Source organism: Rhincodon typus, chromosome 24 (genome assembly GCF_021869965.1).
Source record: "Rhincodon typus isolate 14 chromosome 24, sRhiTyp1.1, whole genome shotgun sequence".
NCBI classification, from domain to species: domain Eukaryota; kingdom Metazoa; phylum Chordata; class Chondrichthyes; order Orectolobiformes; family Rhincodontidae; genus Rhincodon; species Rhincodon typus.
Genome location: NC_063355.1, coordinates 14,162,678 through 14,181,662, shown reverse-complemented (window position 1 = coordinate 14,181,662; position 18,985 = coordinate 14,162,678). Strand labels below are relative to the sequence as shown.

Below are 18,985 nucleotides of genomic sequence, written 5' to 3'. Positions count from 1 at the left end.
AATCCTGCCAGAGAGAGCGAGTGAGAACCAGAGTCTTGGCCAGAGTTTGAATTAAGGCAATGTTGCAAGTTTCAATAATGAAAACTTTTGAGAGACAAATAATTGGAACTTAAGTAATGCTTGATGTATGATTAAGATATCCTTTTAAATTTAATTAGTCATTACTCAAAATCTTGTGCACTTTCTCTGGATATAAACAAGCTCTTTGATTCAAAGAGTTAAATTGAACAAAGTCTGAGAAGGAAGCAGTCAAGTTGAAATTTTCAAGAGAAGGGATTGGTTTCCAACTTGCAAGTGAAGCTTATGTTAAATCTTTTGCAGCTGATGAGAAATATATGGAGAAACATAACTTATTTCTAAAGGATTGTTTTGTATTTTTTGGTGGCCAAACTTCTATTGTTTTTCCATATAATGGGTTTGATGTGAGTATATAATTATTGCATGCTTGTTGCGCTTTGTTAAATGCATTTGCTCAATGACTTTAAACGTAGAAACAATTTCTGATTATTTATTCACTTATGGAACTTTGAGAGCAATACTAAAAGTCCAGCAGTTCACAATAAGAGAAGAGCTTTTGTATCCTTGATGCATTAACAAAACCTCACCGAGCTAGATGAGAATAGAGTCAGTTGAATGCAAGGGGAAATGGACTGGCCGACAATGTCATTTAAGATATGTGCTAGTCAAGTGGTCTCCATTGGAAGATGGAAGGATGTGGTGTTACTGCATTTAAAGACTTTTAGTAGCATATTTGTATACTTTGCATGGGAATTTGAAGAAAGGTTTGGTATAATCTTTTTTGCATTCATCATCCTTTCATGTCTCTAATGCAATGAGTATGCCTTCTCCGAACCAGCTTAAATGTGTTTCATATATTTATAACCCCAGGACCTTTTGGAAAAACAAACCACTGGAGGCTGGAATTACCTTCTCACTATCTGTATGCATGAGGTTAAAATCTGACTTAGACTCTCAGGAGCAGAGTTGCATAGTGCAATAGTTGGAAATAGTTAAGCAATGGCAACTGGCATCATAATACTTAACACAGAACAGAATTCATGTTGTACTAAACTGAGTTAGAATCTGTCGCTGAAGGTGTTGTGTAGCTGTGGGCTTCTGAGCATGCTCCTGCAAAAAAAAACCGTTGTAATGTGGTGTCATTATTTACAATTTTAAGACATCCAGCTCTAATAATTCAGTATTTTCTTTTGAAAAGGGCAGTGAAATTCTCGACAAAGTTGATGGGACAAGCAATGGCCAAAAGAGTAAAAGCCACCATCTTATATGCCACAGAAACTGGCAAGTCCCAAGTCTATGCAAAAACATTATGTGAAATTTTCAAGCATGCCTTTGATGCAAAGGTGAGAAACAAATTAGTTTTAATTACTCACATTTAAGTTACTTCACAATGATATGCTACAATAATTATGTCTCTCATTCTACTGGCAATCTTTTCTGGGGGTTTGTGTTCACATTCATTGGCGCAGTGAATAATAGGTTAGACAGGACAAATTGCAATAGAATCTCCCTAAAATTTTCCTTTGTTTAAAAGAATAGAAGGGAAATCAGGAGGATTGCTTCAGTAGCCTGTGCTCTGCACTGCCCAGTTTTCTATTATTCTCAACACTGCATCTGGTGAGCTAGTGTCATCCCCCACTTTAACAATGATAATTATATACAACAATGCTTCCCAAATCTTTCTCCCATGGTGACGCCACTTTGAATCTTAAATTGTTGCAATCCCTAAGTGAGAACAATAAGGTATAGAGGGCATTAAATTAAATGTTGGGATGGGGGTGTGGAGTCAGTCACATGGAAAATTATAAAATCAAAGGTCAAGGAGTAGGTAGGATTGCAGGTTAGTGACAGAGCTGATTGTTATCAGAAAATAAAAGGAACAGACAGAATGTGTGACTGTCATATTGCACCAAGGAACCATAAAAGTGTAGTGAAATTTGATATTAGAGCAAACTTAACTACTTTGTATCTTAATGCACAAAGCATTTGGTATAAGGTAGACAAACTGATGGTGCAAATCAGAGTAAATGAATATGATTGCATAGCCATTATGGAAACGTGGTTATAAGGTGATAAGGTGATCAAAACTGGGGACTTAACATTCGGGGATATTTAAACTTTTGGAAAGACAGGAGGGATGGAATAGGTGGTGGGGCAGCACTGTTAATAGGAGATAATATGAGAACTGTTGTGAGAGATGATCTAGGCTCGGATGAAAAACAGCCCATTGGGTGGAGGTTTAAAACAGCAAGGGAAAGAAGACATTGGTAGGAGTAGTGGATCCTCAAATAGTAACCACTCTTTAGGAAAGTCTATAAATCAACAAATAATAGAAGCATGCAAAAAGATAAGAGCAATAATTCTGGGTGATTTTAATCTTCATGTTGATTGGGTTAGTCAGAATGGAAAGGGTAACTACGACAACTAATTCATAAAGTATATTTCTGAGAGCAATGTGTCAAGGAGCCAATCAGGGAGCAGGCTATCTTGGATCTGATAATGGGTATTGAGGCAGACTTAATAAATGACCTCAGAGTAAAAGATCCCTGAAGAATTAGTGATCATAACATGATAGAATGTAATATTCAGTTTGAGAGTGAGAAACTTGGGTCAGAAACAACCGTGTTTTACTTAAGTAAAGGGAATGACAATAAAATGAGGATAAAATTAATGAAAGTGAACTATGCAGATAGAAGGACTGTAGCAGACATTTAAGGGGGTAATTCATGACTCTCAGCAAAAGTACATCCAGTAAGGAGGAAAGATTCTAAGAGATGGATAAACCAACCACGGTTAACCAAGGAAATTAGGAGAGTATTAAATTGCAAGTAAAAGCATGTGTAAGGAGGTAAAAGTCAGTGATAGCTCTGAAGGCTGGGATAGATGGCCTTGGGGAGGTGATGGCCTAGTGGTATTATCGCTGGACTGTTAATCCAGAGACCCTGATAATGTTCTGAGGACCAGGGTTCGAATCCCACCACAGCAGATGGTGGAATTTGAATTCAAAATAAATATCTGGAATTATTGATGACTGTGAATCCATTGTCAATTGTTGGAAAAACCCATCTGGTTCATTAATATCCTTTAGGGAAGGAAATCTGCCATCTCACCTGGTCTGGCCTACATGTGACTCCAGACCCAGAGCAATGTGGTTGACTCTTAACTGCCCTCTATGCAATTAGGGATGGGCAATAAATGCTGCCTCGCCAGCAACACCCTCATCCCGTGAATGAATAAAAAAAAATTCAAAATCCAGCAAAGGAGGTCAAAAAAGGTAATGAAGAGAGAAAAAATAAACTAGGGCAAACTAGTGAGGAATATAAAAGCTGACAATAAGAGTTTCTTTAAATGTATAAAAAGGAAGAGAGGGGTCAAATGGAATATAACCTCCTTAGAAAATGAATCTGGGAAGACAGTCATGGGGAACATGGAAGTGGCAGAGGAGTTAAACAAATTTTTGCATTAGCCTTTACAGTGGAAGCTACTTTGAACATTTCATTAACATTAAAGAATACAGAGAAAGAATTAAGTATAATCACCAACATTAAGTAGTATTAGACAAACTGAAAGGGCTAAAGGCAAATAAATCCCCTGGCCCTGAAGGCTTGCATCCTAGGATTCTAAAAGAGATAGCTACAGAGATAATGGATTTGTTTTAATTTTCCAAAAAAGTCCTTTCATTCTGAGAAGTAGCAGAGGATTGGAAGACTGTAAGTGTGACACCCCTATTCGAAAAGGGAGATAGGTAAAAAGAGGGCAAGTATAAGCCCATTAGACTAACATCTATTGTTGGGAAACATACTGGATTCAGTTATTAAGGAAGTAATAACTGCTGAACATTTGAAAAATCATAAGCTAATCAAGCAAATTGAGCATGGCTTCATGAAAGGGAAATTGTGTCTGACTAATTTATTAGAGTTTTTCAAGGAAGTGTCAACCAGAGTGGGTCAAAGGAAACCTGTAAATGTGTTGATTTTTGGATTTCCAGAAGGTGTCATCAGAGTAGCTCACAAAAGGTTGTCATAGGACAAAAGCCCACAGTGTTGGAGATAGTATATAGGCAGGAATCAGTGATTGGGTATATGGGGCTAGTTTTTCAGGTTGGTGACCCACGACCAGTGGGGTTCCTCAGGGATCAGTGCTGGGACCACAACTGTTTATGATATATATTAAAGACTTGGAGGAAAGAAATGAATATACCATAGCCAAATTTGCAGATGACACTAAAATTGATGGAAAGGCAGGCTGCAAGAAAGATACGAACAGTTTACAGGGAGTATTGATAGGTACTGAGTGGGCAAAATGTTGGCAAATGTAGTATAATGTGAGAAAATGTGAAATTGTTCATTTTGGAAAGGAGAACAAAAGAACAGTAATATTTAAATGGAGAAAAACTGCAGAAAACTGCAATATTGAGGCACTTCGGGGTACTTATGAATGAAACACAGAAAGCTAGCACACAGGTGCAGCAGGCAATCAGGAAAGCCAATAGAACGTTGGCCCTTATTTCAAAGGGGTTAGAGTATGAGAGTAGGGAAGTCTTACGATGACTGTACAAGGTATTGGTGAGACCACATCTGGAATACTGTGATGGGTTTTGGTCCCCTTATGTTAGAAAAAGATATTATTTCATTGGAGGCAGAGCAGAGAAAGTTCATGATGATCCCTGATGTGGAGAGATTGTCTTATGAGGAAAGATTAAACAGTTTGGGATTCTACTCTTTGGAATTCAAAAGAATGAGAGGTGATCTCATTGAAACATATCAAATTCTTAAGGGACTTGACAATGTAAATGCTGAGAGGATGTCTCTCCTCTTGGGAGAGTCTAGAACCAAACATTATTGTCTGAGAATAAAGAGGTACCAATTTAAGACTGAGATAAGGAGGATTTTCTTCTCTCAGAAGGTTGAGAGTCTTTGGAATTCCTTGCCACAGAGAGGTGTGGAGCCAGAGTCCTTGTGTATATTTAAGGCTAAGATAGATTCTTGATCAGTAGGGGACTCAAGGGTTATGGGGAAAGGGCAGGAATGTGGAAATGAGGAGTTTTGGATCAGCCACAATCCTTTTGAGTGGCAGAGCTGGCTTGAAAGGCCAAATGGCTACTCTTGTTCCTACTTTTTATGGTCTTATGGGAAACAGACCCGTGAGAGTGAGGTGGTGTGTGGTGCTGTTAAAGTGGGAACCAGTCAGACTAGGACCATGGCTGTGACAATTCAGTTGAAGTTCCTTGGTGGTCATTTGATGCTTGTGACACCAAAACCTCAGCTTATAACCCTGTTTGTGGTCTCACCATCCACTTTGTGGTGTCCTGATACACACACACATACCTCTGTTTATTTCACAGGGATACAGATACCATCTGAGAAAAGTACCTGCTTTCAAGTAGTGCAAGTGGGCAACATCAAATATTAGCTGGTTCACTAGCACCACACTCTGTGCAGTGGAAAGCAGAGTCCTACGAATGTTAAATATATGTAATATTTCATTGTTGGTAACACTTGAGATGTCAGAGAAAGCTCCATGGGTCATCTGACCCTTGGCTCAAATTACAAATAAAAATCTAGAGCAGTGAATAACTAGCATTCTTGTAAGATTAAAGTGCTTCAGATGCTCTTGTAGTTTGACTAATCCAGGGATATGAAGGTGGTAATCTATGTGCTCTATAATGAAGTGATGTGCTTGCAGTTATTCCACTGAGAAGCAGAAGTTGCTTTGTAGAAGGACAAAGAGCTGGGGTGCATAAGGGAGAGGTGCTGATGTGTGATGGTGCCAGGGTTGATTGGAATTTCAGCTTTCATGGGTTTGGTCAGCAGCCTGTTCTACACTTCTTATGGATTTTTGTCGCCTAAAGTCAATAGAATGATACATTCGCAGCAAAACAGGTTGTCAACTCACTGTCATCCATTATGCCATTAACATATAAAAAGCAGACTGCTCACAAAGTGTGCAATATCAGTGCAGGACTATTGAGAATTCCTTTAACCTAAGAACATTATAGTTAATTGTTGGTGAAAATAGAAGTGAAATTACTTACAGCTAACTATTAATAAGAGATGCACATTACCTAACATGGTCAAGAAATGAACCATTTGGTAGGAAGCTATACAGATTCCATAAGTTGTATGATACATCTTATACCAACTTAGATGCTCTTTTCTTCATGAAAAAAATCATAACATGCCCTCACTTATTCAACCTATGTGTTTAACTTACTAATTGTTGATGTCAAATACCATAAAAAAAGTTGGCAACAAGAATTTTCAGTATTATAACTTAGTTCCAACTGTTGACAAATGTTAGATGAGGACTAATGAAATGAAATACTGAGAATGCTAGTAAACTAAAGAAAAACAGAAAGTACTGAAGAAACTCAGCAGGTGGCAACATCTGTAGAGAAAAACAGAGTTAAAATTTTGAGTCCAATATGAGTCTTCTTTGGAAAATTGGAGCCATGTTGGACACGAAACATTAACTGTTTCTGTCTCCACAGTTTCTGCAAGACTTGTTGAATTTCTAGCAATTTCTGTTTTTATTTCCATTGGTTAAAAACTATTGTGTTCTATAAATAAGGTATGGATTTTTATGTGGGATTTAGAGATAAAATTCTATCTGGAAAAGAATGGAGATAAAGTCTGGTGTGACTGCCTGAATTCTATTTGTTTTGTAGGCAATGTCCATGGATGAATATGATATTGTGCATCTCGAGCATGAGGCACTGGTGCTGGTAGTTACAAGCACTTTTGGCAACGGTGACCCACCTGAGAATGGAGAAGTATGAAAATAAATACATGTTACTTGAGTGTGTTTCCAAAAGACAATCAGTATAATTTCAAAATCGCCAATGTGCAAAATATAGACATTGATTTTGGTTATTAATTTGCTGAGTAACAGCATGAGTTGTGCCAATTCTGCCTTTGTATCAGATAACACTCTTTTCTAAATTTTGTATGGAAATAGTCACAACCACCTTCTGAAAGGTGAGTAAATTCCTCTTCTCTCTCCTGAGACTAGTGTTGCAGAATTTTGGATTTTTAAAAATGTACATTTTTGCCTAATTCCATAGGCAGTGGAACATGCATTAATGCTATGAAGAACACACCAGACAAATCTCATTGACTGAATCAGAATTAACAGAGTTGGTTTGTTTAAAGCTTATAGAAGCTTTATAAAAAGTGCAAGCATTCCCTTCACAATGCATCGATATGTATTGAGGCCAGTTGATGTAATTATTGCATTGAGTCATTGTAAATAAATGCAGGTTGGACAAATAGATTTTAATCATGGAAGTATAACGTTTTCTCATCTCATTCTTCTAGAAATTTGGGTCTGCCCTGATGGAAATGAGACACCCGAATTCAAATTCAGCAGAAAGGAAGTGAGTGAGTTTGAAATGCCGTTGCTGATGATTAATATTGATAGAATGCTATATTGCTGAGGCATTCCCTTTCCTGTTAGCAGAAAACACAATTTCTGAGCTGTTACAGAGCTTGTTGTTATAGTATGTAATAAGCCAAATCAATCATATTCCTCTCTGTCCAGGAGCTACAAGGTTCGTTTCAACAGTGTATCCTCAAACTCAGATGCTCGGAAATCTTCAAGTGATGAACCAGAACACAGAGATAAATTTGAGAGTACTGGCCCTTTAGCTAACGTTAGGTAAGTGCTTTCCAAATAACAATTCAACAATAAAATAACACTCATTCAACTTGCATTGGTTTTACAACCCTGCAAAATAAACGAAGCAGTACAGTGGATTCTAGCATCACAGAAGCCCAATTTAAATGGTGGCTCACCCCTGACACTGGAGAGAAAATGCCAGCACTGGTAAACATGATGGCCACCAGTAATTGCACTGGACTTTGAGACCCTGGTATTTTGCTAATTGTTCATTTAAAATGAAATGGTTGACAATTGCTTAATTGGTTTTCTGGAATTAGACAATGGAAAATTAAATCAGGCAATTTTTTATGGCATATACTATCCAAATATGCCTAAAGAAAACCCATTTTAATTTGTCTGAAGTATTGGTAAACTATAAAAACTCTAAGGAAAGTGACCTCTGATGCACTGTGAATATTAAGTTTGAACACATTGTTTTGCAGATTTTCTGCCTTTGGCCTTGGCTCTCGAGCCTATCCACATTTCTGTGCTTTTGCTCGAGCTGTGGACACACTACTCGAGGAACTTGGAGGAGAACGGATTATGAAGATGGGAGAGGGGGATGAACTCTGCGGGCAAGAGGAATCATTCAGGACTTGGGCTAAGAAAGTTTTTAAGGTTATTGATGTTCTGACTTTATAACATTTGCTAAGCCCTGTGTTGTAACCACAGATTCCTTAGGTATAATTCTTTTTCAATTTGACCAATTGTATAAATCAGACAATATTAGATTCTGGTAAAGTGAAAATCAAGGGACCTATATAAAGGGCAGTTGAATCAATATTGCCCATTTCAACTAATCAGTCAAAGTCAAAATTAACCTTGTCTATTTTTCAGGGATACTTATGAAGTTTTAGTATTATGGCAAAATATTGTTTGTGGCATTACTGAAGTATGTCAAAGTATTAGCTTAGCATACAATAGCAATAGCAAAATAGATATTTTCATAAGAATATAAAAACATTGAACCAGGAAATATAAAAGTAATGGCAGAGTACTGAAAGGTATTAAGGGAGCATAAGAGCATGTGTGGTGCAGGAGACCACTGCTTTCTCAAGAGCAATTAGGAATTGGCAACAATTTTGCCCTAGCCAGCAATGCTCACATCTTGCAACTAAAAGTACTAAAATACAAATAATACATATTGGAATTGCCAAAGAAGGCAGTGTTAAAGAATAGGAAACATAGCATAGGTGGAGATTCGTTCAAGTTCATATGATGAGAGTATTCAGCAGGATAGTAGAAACCTTTTTTGAGAATTCTTCAACTCCCTGCTCCCACCAGAGTGTCCCAGTTTTAGCTAGAAATCTACATTGGCAGCAGAGATAAATTGTCAGATGTCATTCACAGTGAAAAATGGAAAAAACAAGATCAGTTACCCAGAGGCACTCGTGCACTTCAAAACTCTGGTTATGGAATAATCCTAGTGAGACACAATGTTAAAGTATGTAACAAATAAATAGGATTACAGATGTGACTTCACAAAACCAAATGTTATCCCAAAGCAGGGAAGTCATTTCTTTCCTTGTCTGACCAAATACTCCTAACTTGCATTTATCTACTGCCCTCAACATATTAAAATCTTCCAAGGTGTTCTAAAAGATTGTTATCAAAAAAAAATGACATCATGCCACACAATAATGTATAAGGGCAGATGTCAAAGGTTTGGTGGATTTCATGGATTGTTTAAAATGAAGATGAGGGTGGCAGAGGGTGGATAGGTTTAGTAAAGAGGAATGAGCAACTTTTACCCTCGAACACCGGTTAATCACCAGTTTCTCGGGTTACCATGAAGCCAATCAGTTGTGCATGTTAGTGCATTAACATATAACTGCACTGTTTTTAGGCAGCTTGTGACGTGTTCTGTGTAGGAGATGACGTTAATATTGAAAAAGCCAACAACTCCTTAATAAGTAATGATCGCAGCTGGAAGAGAGCAAAATTTCGCCTGACCTACCAGACTACAGCACCTGACCTTACAGGAGGTGTGTGATGCTACAAATACTTTGAAACATGTTTAAGATTTTCTTGATTATTGTCAGTAATATTTTGCACTTTTTCTTCTTTCGCTAAAGCTCTCTACAGCATTCACAAAAAGAAAGTCTACGCTGCAAGATTGTTATCTCGACACAACTTGCAAAACCCAAAATCCAGGTAGAAAACCTCTTTGCTTCATTACTATGACTTTAGAAGGAAGGAAAGCTTGCACTCTATGTCAAAATGTTAAGTAATTGTTGCCTTCCTGTTACCTTGAGCTTATGGGAATTCATCTTAGCTACAAAGTCTCTGGTGTAAAATGAAAGAGTTGAGCATTTACGTAGCACCTTTCCAGGCCTCAGGATTTCTCCAAGAGCTTTGCAGCCAATTAAATACTTTTCCTCTATCCTTTTATTCATTAATGGGATGAGGACATTGCTGGCTAGGCAGCATTTATTGTCCATCCCTAATTGCCCAGATGGCAGTTCAGAGTCAACCACATTGCTGTGGGTCTGGACTCTCATGTAGTTTCCTTCCCTAAAGGCCATTAGAGAACCAGGTAGGTTTTTCCCCAACAGTTGATTCATGGTCATCATTAGATTCTTAATTCCAGATATTTTATTGAATTCATATTCCACCATCTGCCGTGGCGGGATTCAAACACGGGTCTCCAGAATGTTATCTGGGTCTCTGGATTAACAATCCAGCAATAATACCACTAGGCCATTGCCTTCCCCTACTTTGGAATGTAGTCACTGTTGTAAAGTAGGAAATTTGGCAGCCAATCTTCTCATGGCAATGTTCCACAACCAACAAAGCAGAGGGCTGGAGGGCAGGGCTGGAACAGTCTATACCATACTTTAAATCGCCTCGAAACCGACATCTATTTCAAGCCCACTGACTCCCACAGCTACCTGGACTACACCTCTTCTCACCCACCTTCCTGCAAGAATGCGATCCCCTACTCCCAACTCCTCCACCTCCATCGCATCTGCTCCCAAGATGGGGAGTTCCACTCCCACACTTACCAGATGTCCTCCTATTTCAAGGATCACAACCTCCCCCCTTCGGTGATCAAAAATGCCCCCAACTGCATCTCTTGCATTTCCTGCAGCTCTGCCCTCACATCCCCTCCCCCCAACAAAAACAAAGACAGAATCCCCCTCGTCGTCACATATCACCCCACCAACGTCTGCATCCAATGTATCATTCTCCGCCACTTCTGCCACCTACAATCAAACCCCACAACCAAAGATATATTTCCCTCCCCACTCCTAACTGCCTTTTGTAGGGACCGCTCTCTCCGCGACTCCCTCGTCCGCTCCACACTCCCCACTAACCCCACCACCCCAGTACCTTTCCGTGCAACTGCAGGAAGTGCTACACCTGCCCCTACACCTAGCCCCACCACCCCTGGCACTTTTCTCTGCAACAGCAGGAAGTGCTACACCTGCCCCTACATCTCCTCCCTCATCTCCATTCAAGGCAAAAAACAAACTTTCCATATCAGACAGGGGTTCACCTGTACATCCGTCAATGTGGTCTACTGCATCCGCTGCTCCCGATGTGGCCTCCTCTATATCGGTGAGACCAAGCAGAGACTCGGAGATTGTTTTGTAGAGCATCTGCGCTCTATTCGTGACCAATGACAACACCTTCCGGCCGTGAACCATTTTAACTCCCCCTCCCACTCCCTGTGTGACGTGTCCATCCTGGGCCTCCTCCAGTGCCACAATGACGCCACCCGCAAACTGGAGGAGCAGCACCTCATATTCCGCCTCAGGACCCTACAGCCCAATGGCCTAAACGTGGATTTTACCAGTTTCAAACTTTCCCACCCCCGGTCTCATCCCATGACCAACATCTCTTCAGGGGTTCCTCAGGATAGTGTTCTGGGCCCAACCATCTTCATCTGCTTCTTCCATGAACTTCCTTCTATTGTAAAGTCAGAGAATATACATTTATGATTGGCTATGTTCAGGAACATTTAAGACTCTTCAGAGAATGAAGCAGGTTGTGCCGACATGCAACAGAATCTGGGCAACTATCAGGCTTCAGCTGATAAGTAGTAAGCAATATTCACACCATAAAAGTGTCACGCAATGCCCATTTCCAAAAAGAAAGAACCTATATACGAAAGATTCTGTTAAACTTGAAAAGGTTTAGAAACGATTTATAAGGATATTGCCAGGGTTGGAGGGTTTGAGCTAGAGGGAGAGGCTGAATAGGTTGGGACTATTTTTCCTGGAGTTTCAGAGGCTGAGGGGTAACCTTACAAAAGTTTATAAAATCATGAGGGACATGGGTAGTGGAATATGAATAGGAAGGGTTTAGAGGGATATAGGCCAAATGCTGGCAAATGGGATTAGGTTAATTTAGGATATCTGGTCAGCATGGACAAGTTGGACCAAATAGTCTGTTGCCGTGCTGTTCAACTCTATAATCATCTTTGCTTGGCATTCAATGGCAATAACATTGCTGAATCCTCCACTATCGACCTCCTGGGAATTTCCATTAACCAGAAATTTAACTGGACTAGTCTTATAAATACTGTAGCTAAAAGAGTAGGTCAGAAGTTGAGAACTCTGCAGTGGATAACTCACATCCTGTCTCCCCAGTGCCTGCCCATCTCTACAATGCACTAGTCAGGGGTGTGATGGAATACTGTACACTTGCCTGGAGAGATGTAACTCCAGCAACATTTGAGAACCTTGGCACCATGTAGGACAAAACAACCCATTTTATTGGTACCCGGTCAACCACCTTAAACATTCATTCCCTCCACAGTGGCTGCAATGTGTATCATATGTAAGATGCATGGCAGCAACTTGTCAAATCTCCTCTGACAGCACCTTCCACACCTGCAACATTTAACTGTAGACAGACAAGCCTAGCAGATGTGAGGGAACACCACTGCTGAAAATTCCCCTCCAAGACTCTCACCATCCTGACTTGGAAATACATTGCTGTTCCTTCAGTGTCACTGGGCCAAAATCCTTGAATTCCCTTCCTGACAGTACTGTGGGTGTATATACATTGGACAGACATCAACTGTTCATGAAATTAACTCAGCACCATGTCAATAACAATCAAGAATGGCAAAAAATGCTCATATTCTGTGAACGAAAAAAAAATCAATAAATAGAAACAACCAGACGTCCTGATTTTGCGATTTTCATTGAAGGATCGATATTGGTATAGAAAATGGGGAACACTCCTCTGCTGTCCTTCAAATAGTACTAGGGGAACTTCCTTATCCAAAAGACAGCACCTTCAACACTTCTACACTCCCATAGTAATGTGCTGGAGTGGCAGCCTAGATTCTAAGCTTCAGTTCCTGCAATGGGACTTGAACCCACGACTTTCAGACTCAGAGATGAGAGTATTACCATTGCGTCCAATATTTAGGGACATTAGGAACTGGTGATTAACTAATGTTCTAGCAAGGAGTTTTTTTATTATATATTTGAGGTATAAAGTGAATGAAACATACAGGTTAGATTTTGAACTTGTAGCATATGGATTTTGGTCAGTGTGTGAGGGGGCTTAATGATGAACTTGTCAATATTTTTGGATCCATAATTTTTCTTTAAAACCAGTTTGAGAGAGAGTGAGTTTTTGGGGTGGCAATGAGAATCTTATGAGTTTTGAGTACACAGAGTAAACATTGAAGAACATTAGCTTGCTCTCAGTCAGATGAATCAAGAATAGTTTTTTTTACTTAAGAGGAAAATCCTTACTTTGAAAAGCTTTTGTTTTTCAGTTTGCAGAAGTTTTGTTTGAAGTTAGATGCATGAGATTATATCTCCTGAAGAAAGGAATTTGTCCACTATAGTTAGGAAATTGGTTACCTCTGTGCAAAGATTTTATTTTGAATGTTCCAGACCAGAAGTGTTTGGTAGATTCCTGAGGGATTTATTTGAAGCTGAGAATGTCTAAGCTTAGTTGGTGCATACTCAGGGAAGAGGCTATAAAACTCCCAAGGCTTGGAATTGAGGGAAACAGTTAAGGTAAACCTTTGAAGGATGACATAGAGAAGGGAATTAATTCCAGTGATTGAGTATGATACAGTGATAGATGGGGTTGTATTTTAGCTTGTGTTTTAAATCTTCCAAATTGTATTATATGTAAGTAGTTTGGTTTATTCTCTTTTATTTTCATTACCTTTGTGTAATAACTTTTGTTTTATTGCTAGAACAACATCTGTACTTCTGTTTCAATGAAAGACAACCTCAGAAAATAAAAATAAAACAAAATATAATCTATCCAGCCATGTTTTGCTCTGACTTATTTGGCTTGTTCAGTAATACCATGAGTTAGGGTCATAACTAATAGATTGTTTAGGTTTTGCATACACAGGATTCAAGAGTGACCTGTGGCATTTTCTTTAATAAAGTAAAGTGTACCTCATGGTTCGGGACACAAAATGGTTACATTGTGTTGAAAATTGCCAAGAGTTTTCTGGAAGGGGAATAAATAATACTGGATTATTTGAAATCTTTAATTTAAGATAAACTGAGAAAATTAGCAGATAAATTAAAGTTAGAAGTAGAAACAGGATTTCATAAGGATGAAAGGTTTCAAGTGATTATCCAGCATTTATATTGGACGAAAGGAAGCTGAAATTGAGGTGTTACAGCTGGAATTAGCTCAGATACAGTTGGAGATGGAATGATTTAAGTAAAAGAAAAGAGAAAGAGAAGAACAATGGAAAGGGTCACAGAATTTTTAAAAAGTTGAAATGGAAAGGGAGCACAAAGAAAAGGAGATGATAATGGAAATCAAGCATAAAGTAAAACAGTGGGAAGTGGAAAATGGAGAAAGAAAAACAGAGACAAAATGAAAAAGTGAGGAATAGTAAATTAGAGAAAGATGGAATTTAAAAAAACTTAAACTCCAAATAGATAAGTATGTTAGACAATGTGTGTTGGCCAAAGAAAAGCCTAGAGTTGAAAAAGGAAGACAGAGACAACTTAGAGGAATTCTGATTCCAAAGGGGGTTTTAATTTAATTAAAAATTAAGAATTAAGCACCAAGCGTCTAAATTTACTGAGAATGGAGTCAAAGGCATTAAGCCTCATTTGAGAACAAAGCTGGGCAGATGAAATGATCAAAACAGGTTTGGATTTTCATATTACAGAGTATTTTGATAGGTTCAGCTATGACTATATACGCTAGTGTGTCAGAGGAATAATCTGAGGAACATGATACTGTGATAAAGGCAATCCTCAATGTTTTGGAGCTTGTGCCTGAAGCTTATCAATAAAAGTTTAGCATTACATGAAAGAAACCTAAGCAGACATTTGCAGAATGTACAAGGGAGCAAGAAATGTTGTGGGATCAGTTGTTTAAATTGCTAAAGTTAGAGAAAAAAATTGAGAATGTAAAGAAAATTATGAATATTGGCAAATTCAGAAATAGAATTCCTACAAACCTAAGAACTTATTTAGATTAGCATCAGGCATTAAAGATCAGAGCAGCAGCAGATCCGGCAGATATCCATGATATCTCATGCAATTACAGGTCACGTGGAAATCCACAAGGAATAGAAAATCTGGAAATTGATATGATATTAGTTATAGAGAACAAACAGAAGGACCCCAGGGTAATATAGGAGAAAAGTTAGACCCAAAATGATATTAAGAAATTAACATTCTTCTCCATTGATGAGAGACCAATTGCAGTTGTCAGAATGTCTAATAAATCATCAGAAGAGGGTCCCTCAGGAAAGAAACTAGTTATAAAAATTGCAGCATTAGTATGAAGAGAATATGCCTCCTTAAAAAGTACAGCCATGATCAGAAATGTTTTGGAAATCATGGCATTTTGGTAGGTTTAGCATTCCACTGCAAAGATACTATCCTGCGTGCAATTCAAACCTAAATTGTACCAATTTATCTTCTGATGAATGACCATACGGCAGCTGAGGTAATAATCAAGAACATTTGTGTTCTTCTTTCTTCCTAAACTGGGTGAAAGTGACGAGCAACTGTTCCTGCTCTCATTAGTAATTCAATAACCTTTGTTGGATATTAGGGTTCCATCAACAATGCCTGATGTCAGGCCTGGCACAGCTCTGATGTCCTTCATGACTGAATAGTTTGCTCATGGACTAGGTTGGAGAACTTGATGGCTGGTGCCCATGGAGTCATGTCCCAGCTAATGTGGATTCAGTGTCATCAGTGGAGAGAAAAGGAAACTAAAAGTAAATATTGGAAGAGAAAGAGGTATGAGGATGGTCTGATGCCCTTAAGCTTGAGCAAGGAATTTATTTTTTCATCCGTCTGTAGAAACTAAATAACTAGCCTAAGATGCAAAACGAAAGCTACTTGAGAGAACACCAGTTATTCACCAGTTCTTAAGGTTCCTGAAATTGAATCCATTGTGCACTAGTGTGATTGCAGATAACTATAATATACTTATGCAATATGCAACAGATATGTTTCCTAATTCTAACTAACAAGCTGTTCCAGTAATCAACCTGTTGCGATCTCCTAATTGACCACCACAAATTTGCAGTTACAAGAAAACCACTGCAGAAATTCTACTCTATCCTGTTTAAAATTCTGTGTGTGCCCTTGATTATATTCTCTGATCTATATTTCATATGAATAGCAGTAAATTAGGAAAAGACTAGTTGAAACTGACCATTCTTTCATTATCTAGGATTGAATCTCTGCTATCATTCAGCAGGAATTTTCATCTGAAAAAAACAAACAGTTCTCACCTTGATAACCAAGTGTTAAACTTAAGTTCATTTCTTGGAGCAAGGCTACACCAGCTGATGCCTAAAATCAAATGATAAAAACCTTTCTGAGTGTATTTTACTTCATTATGGTGGTAAAATAATATATATTTATCACTACCATTTTCCTATTAAACTGCTACTGTTCAAAAGAATTGAGGAAAGTTTAATTTATTTTTCTCTCAACTCACGACATCTGCTAAATTCTTCAATTGCAGCACAATGACATTATTCCTCGTTACCATTCTGTACTACAATGACAGCCCTTGCTTTGGATTAGGAGCAAATTACTTCAGATGCTGCAATTGTTACTGAAAACAAAATGTGCTGGAGATAATAAAGTGTCAGGCAGCATCCACAGAGAGAAAGCAAGCTAACACTTCGAGTCTAGATGACTCTTCATCAGAGCTGAAGTGAACTGTGGGCTGGTTTTGGATTATTTGGCTGAGCATCTGATTTAATGAGTGAATGCGCAGTCCAAAGTGGTACAGAGACAAATGGACCAGTGGGTCTCAATTATCTCAGCTGAGGTACTCCTGTTCAGTGACTTTAAGGAAAGGGAACCAGAAGCAAATTGTCATAATTCTAGTGCCTGGTCAATATATATAGAGAGAGAGACGCTACTTGGAAAGTATGTATAGGTAGATAACAGTCAAAACAGAATTGAGGTTTATTCTGTTGTCCTTCATAATCAAGTAGCCCAGTGACAATCACTTTCTCTGGTTGGCACATAAAGAGACATTGCTTGCTGGGTTTGTAAAATCATTTCCCAAAAAGCGTTACAATTATCATTAGATATTGGAAGTCTTTTTGAGGCCAGATGAAAACAAAAGAACGTAGGTTTGTGATTTTAATCTTAAATCTTCAGTCTGAGTATTTGAAACATGGTTTTGCCTTTTCACTTAGCCGTTCCACAATTTTGCTGCGGATACACACAGACAAGCAGGAAGAGTTACAGTACCAGCCTGGTGACCATCTTGGGGTCTTTCCTGGTAACCATGAAGATTTAGTCAATGCCTTGATTGAATGGTTAGAAGATGCACCTCCTGTAAATCAGATCATAAAAGTTGAACTTTTGGAAGAGAGAAACACAGCTTTGGGTAATTAAAGAACAAATCTTGTGGATTTTCAAAGAAAATACCTGCACACCTGTACAAAGGTTATGAGACTTGTCAGACAACATGATACCAGTCTACTCAATGTAGGCTATCGAGTCATTTGAAGTTTATTGAAAGTAAAATTAGAGAGTGCAGATCTCCACAGCATCCAATTACCTTAATAAATGCCACTATATAGATTTATATTTCACGAGTGTGACGCTCTAATGGATACAATTGAATAAGAGAGCTGACTCCTCCTGAGAGAAACAAAAGCATTGGCTTGGGTTTTATGGGGCACGGTGCTCCTCCTCAATATGGGAGTTAGTCAGGAGCCCATCCACGGAAAAGCTGCCTTGTAATGCTCGGTAGGATATTAATTGCCTCAGTGAGAGACATCTGTCTCCATCTGGGGAGCAGCCTTGCAGTAGAGAGCTGCTGGCCAGTCTGAGTCCCGGCAATGTCAGGTTTGAACAGGACCGCTGCTGGGATTCCCAAAGGAGAAAAAGTTGTAAAATCCAGCCTGTCAGCTTTGAAGCAACTCACTGAAAAGTACAGCACAGGAACAGGCCCTTTGGCCCACCATAAAACTAAGCAGCTTTGGGACAAACTGGGTCTCTTGTAGAGCCAATCTCCTCCATTGGGACCTCAACATACTGCCTCTTCAGTACATGTTCAGGTCCGGTACAAACAATGCAGCACATTACTGAGGAGTGTTCCCTCTACAGACTAATCAACTTAAACTCATCAAGTAAGGAACCTATTGCTTCACTTCAGGAATCTGCATTCGCTAAATAATAGTAACAGTGACATTCTTGTTTTCCAACACACACTCCTCAGGCATCCCTATTCTAACTCCAGTTCTAAGCACCGCCAGGGTATCTGGGCAGACTCCCCTTAGTTACATGGCCTGTAAGGGAAGTTAGCTCTTAAACGTTGCTGCATTCTTGGTTGCAGCTTGTCTTTTGTCCCCTCAGGTATTATCAGCAACTGGAGTGATGAGAATCGCATTCCACCTTGCACCATCTTTCAAGTTTTTAAGTACTATCTGGATATCACGACTCCTCCAAGCCCACTCTTACTGCAGCAGTTTGCTCTCCTGGCAAAAAATGAAGAGCAAAAGAAAAGACTTGAAGTTCTCAGCAAGGTAAATCTCTCACTATTTTGTTTTAAGTCCTTTAAAAGTTTTAACTTGGTTTATATTTTGACCAACAAGAGCATATACCTCTTGCCTGTTGTTGTCACATCCATGTCCTATACAGGTCCCTTTCCCATAAAGTTTGCCTCTCAAGCAAAATGCACCCCAAATTGAATGTCAGCTATAAATTGATAAGCACCTAGCTCCCTGCAATACACCTTAAACTCTCGCAGACAAGAAAACACACATATTTTGCACAACTAAATAACTTTTTAAAAATCTTTTTGAATTATAAGCCACTTGGTTGTTGAACACATTAAAACATGCATTGAAGGGATTGCCTATAACCCT

At 38.8% G+C, this 18,985-nt stretch overlaps 1 protein-coding gene across 2 annotated transcripts in view; it reads left to right on the top strand.

Moving 5' to 3' along the window:
* Nucleotides 1-18,985, top strand: part of nos1 (nitric oxide synthase 1 (neuronal)) — an 82,257-nt gene that overhangs the window by 46,617 nt on the left and 16,655 nt on the right. Inside the window, exons 13-22 of one of the 2 annotated variants that reach the window (XM_048611614.1) lie at nucleotides 1,217-1,361; nucleotides 6,686-6,790; nucleotides 7,335-7,393; nucleotides 7,558-7,674; nucleotides 8,121-8,295; nucleotides 9,524-9,662; nucleotides 9,753-9,831; nucleotides 17,306-17,499; nucleotides 18,365-18,374; nucleotides 18,484-18,643. In XM_048611614.1, the coding sequence (XP_048467571.1) occupies nucleotides 1,217-1,361; nucleotides 6,686-6,790; nucleotides 7,335-7,393; nucleotides 7,558-7,674; nucleotides 8,121-8,295; nucleotides 9,524-9,662; nucleotides 9,753-9,831; nucleotides 17,306-17,499; nucleotides 18,365-18,374; nucleotides 18,484-18,643 (1,183 nt within the window). Of the gene's footprint in view, nucleotides 1-1,216; nucleotides 1,362-6,685; nucleotides 6,791-7,334; nucleotides 7,394-7,557; nucleotides 7,675-8,120; nucleotides 8,296-9,523; nucleotides 9,663-9,752; nucleotides 9,832-17,305; nucleotides 17,500-18,364; nucleotides 18,375-18,473; nucleotides 18,644-18,985 lie in introns of both variants that reach the window. The other variant, XM_048611613.1, reaches the window with a different exon arrangement.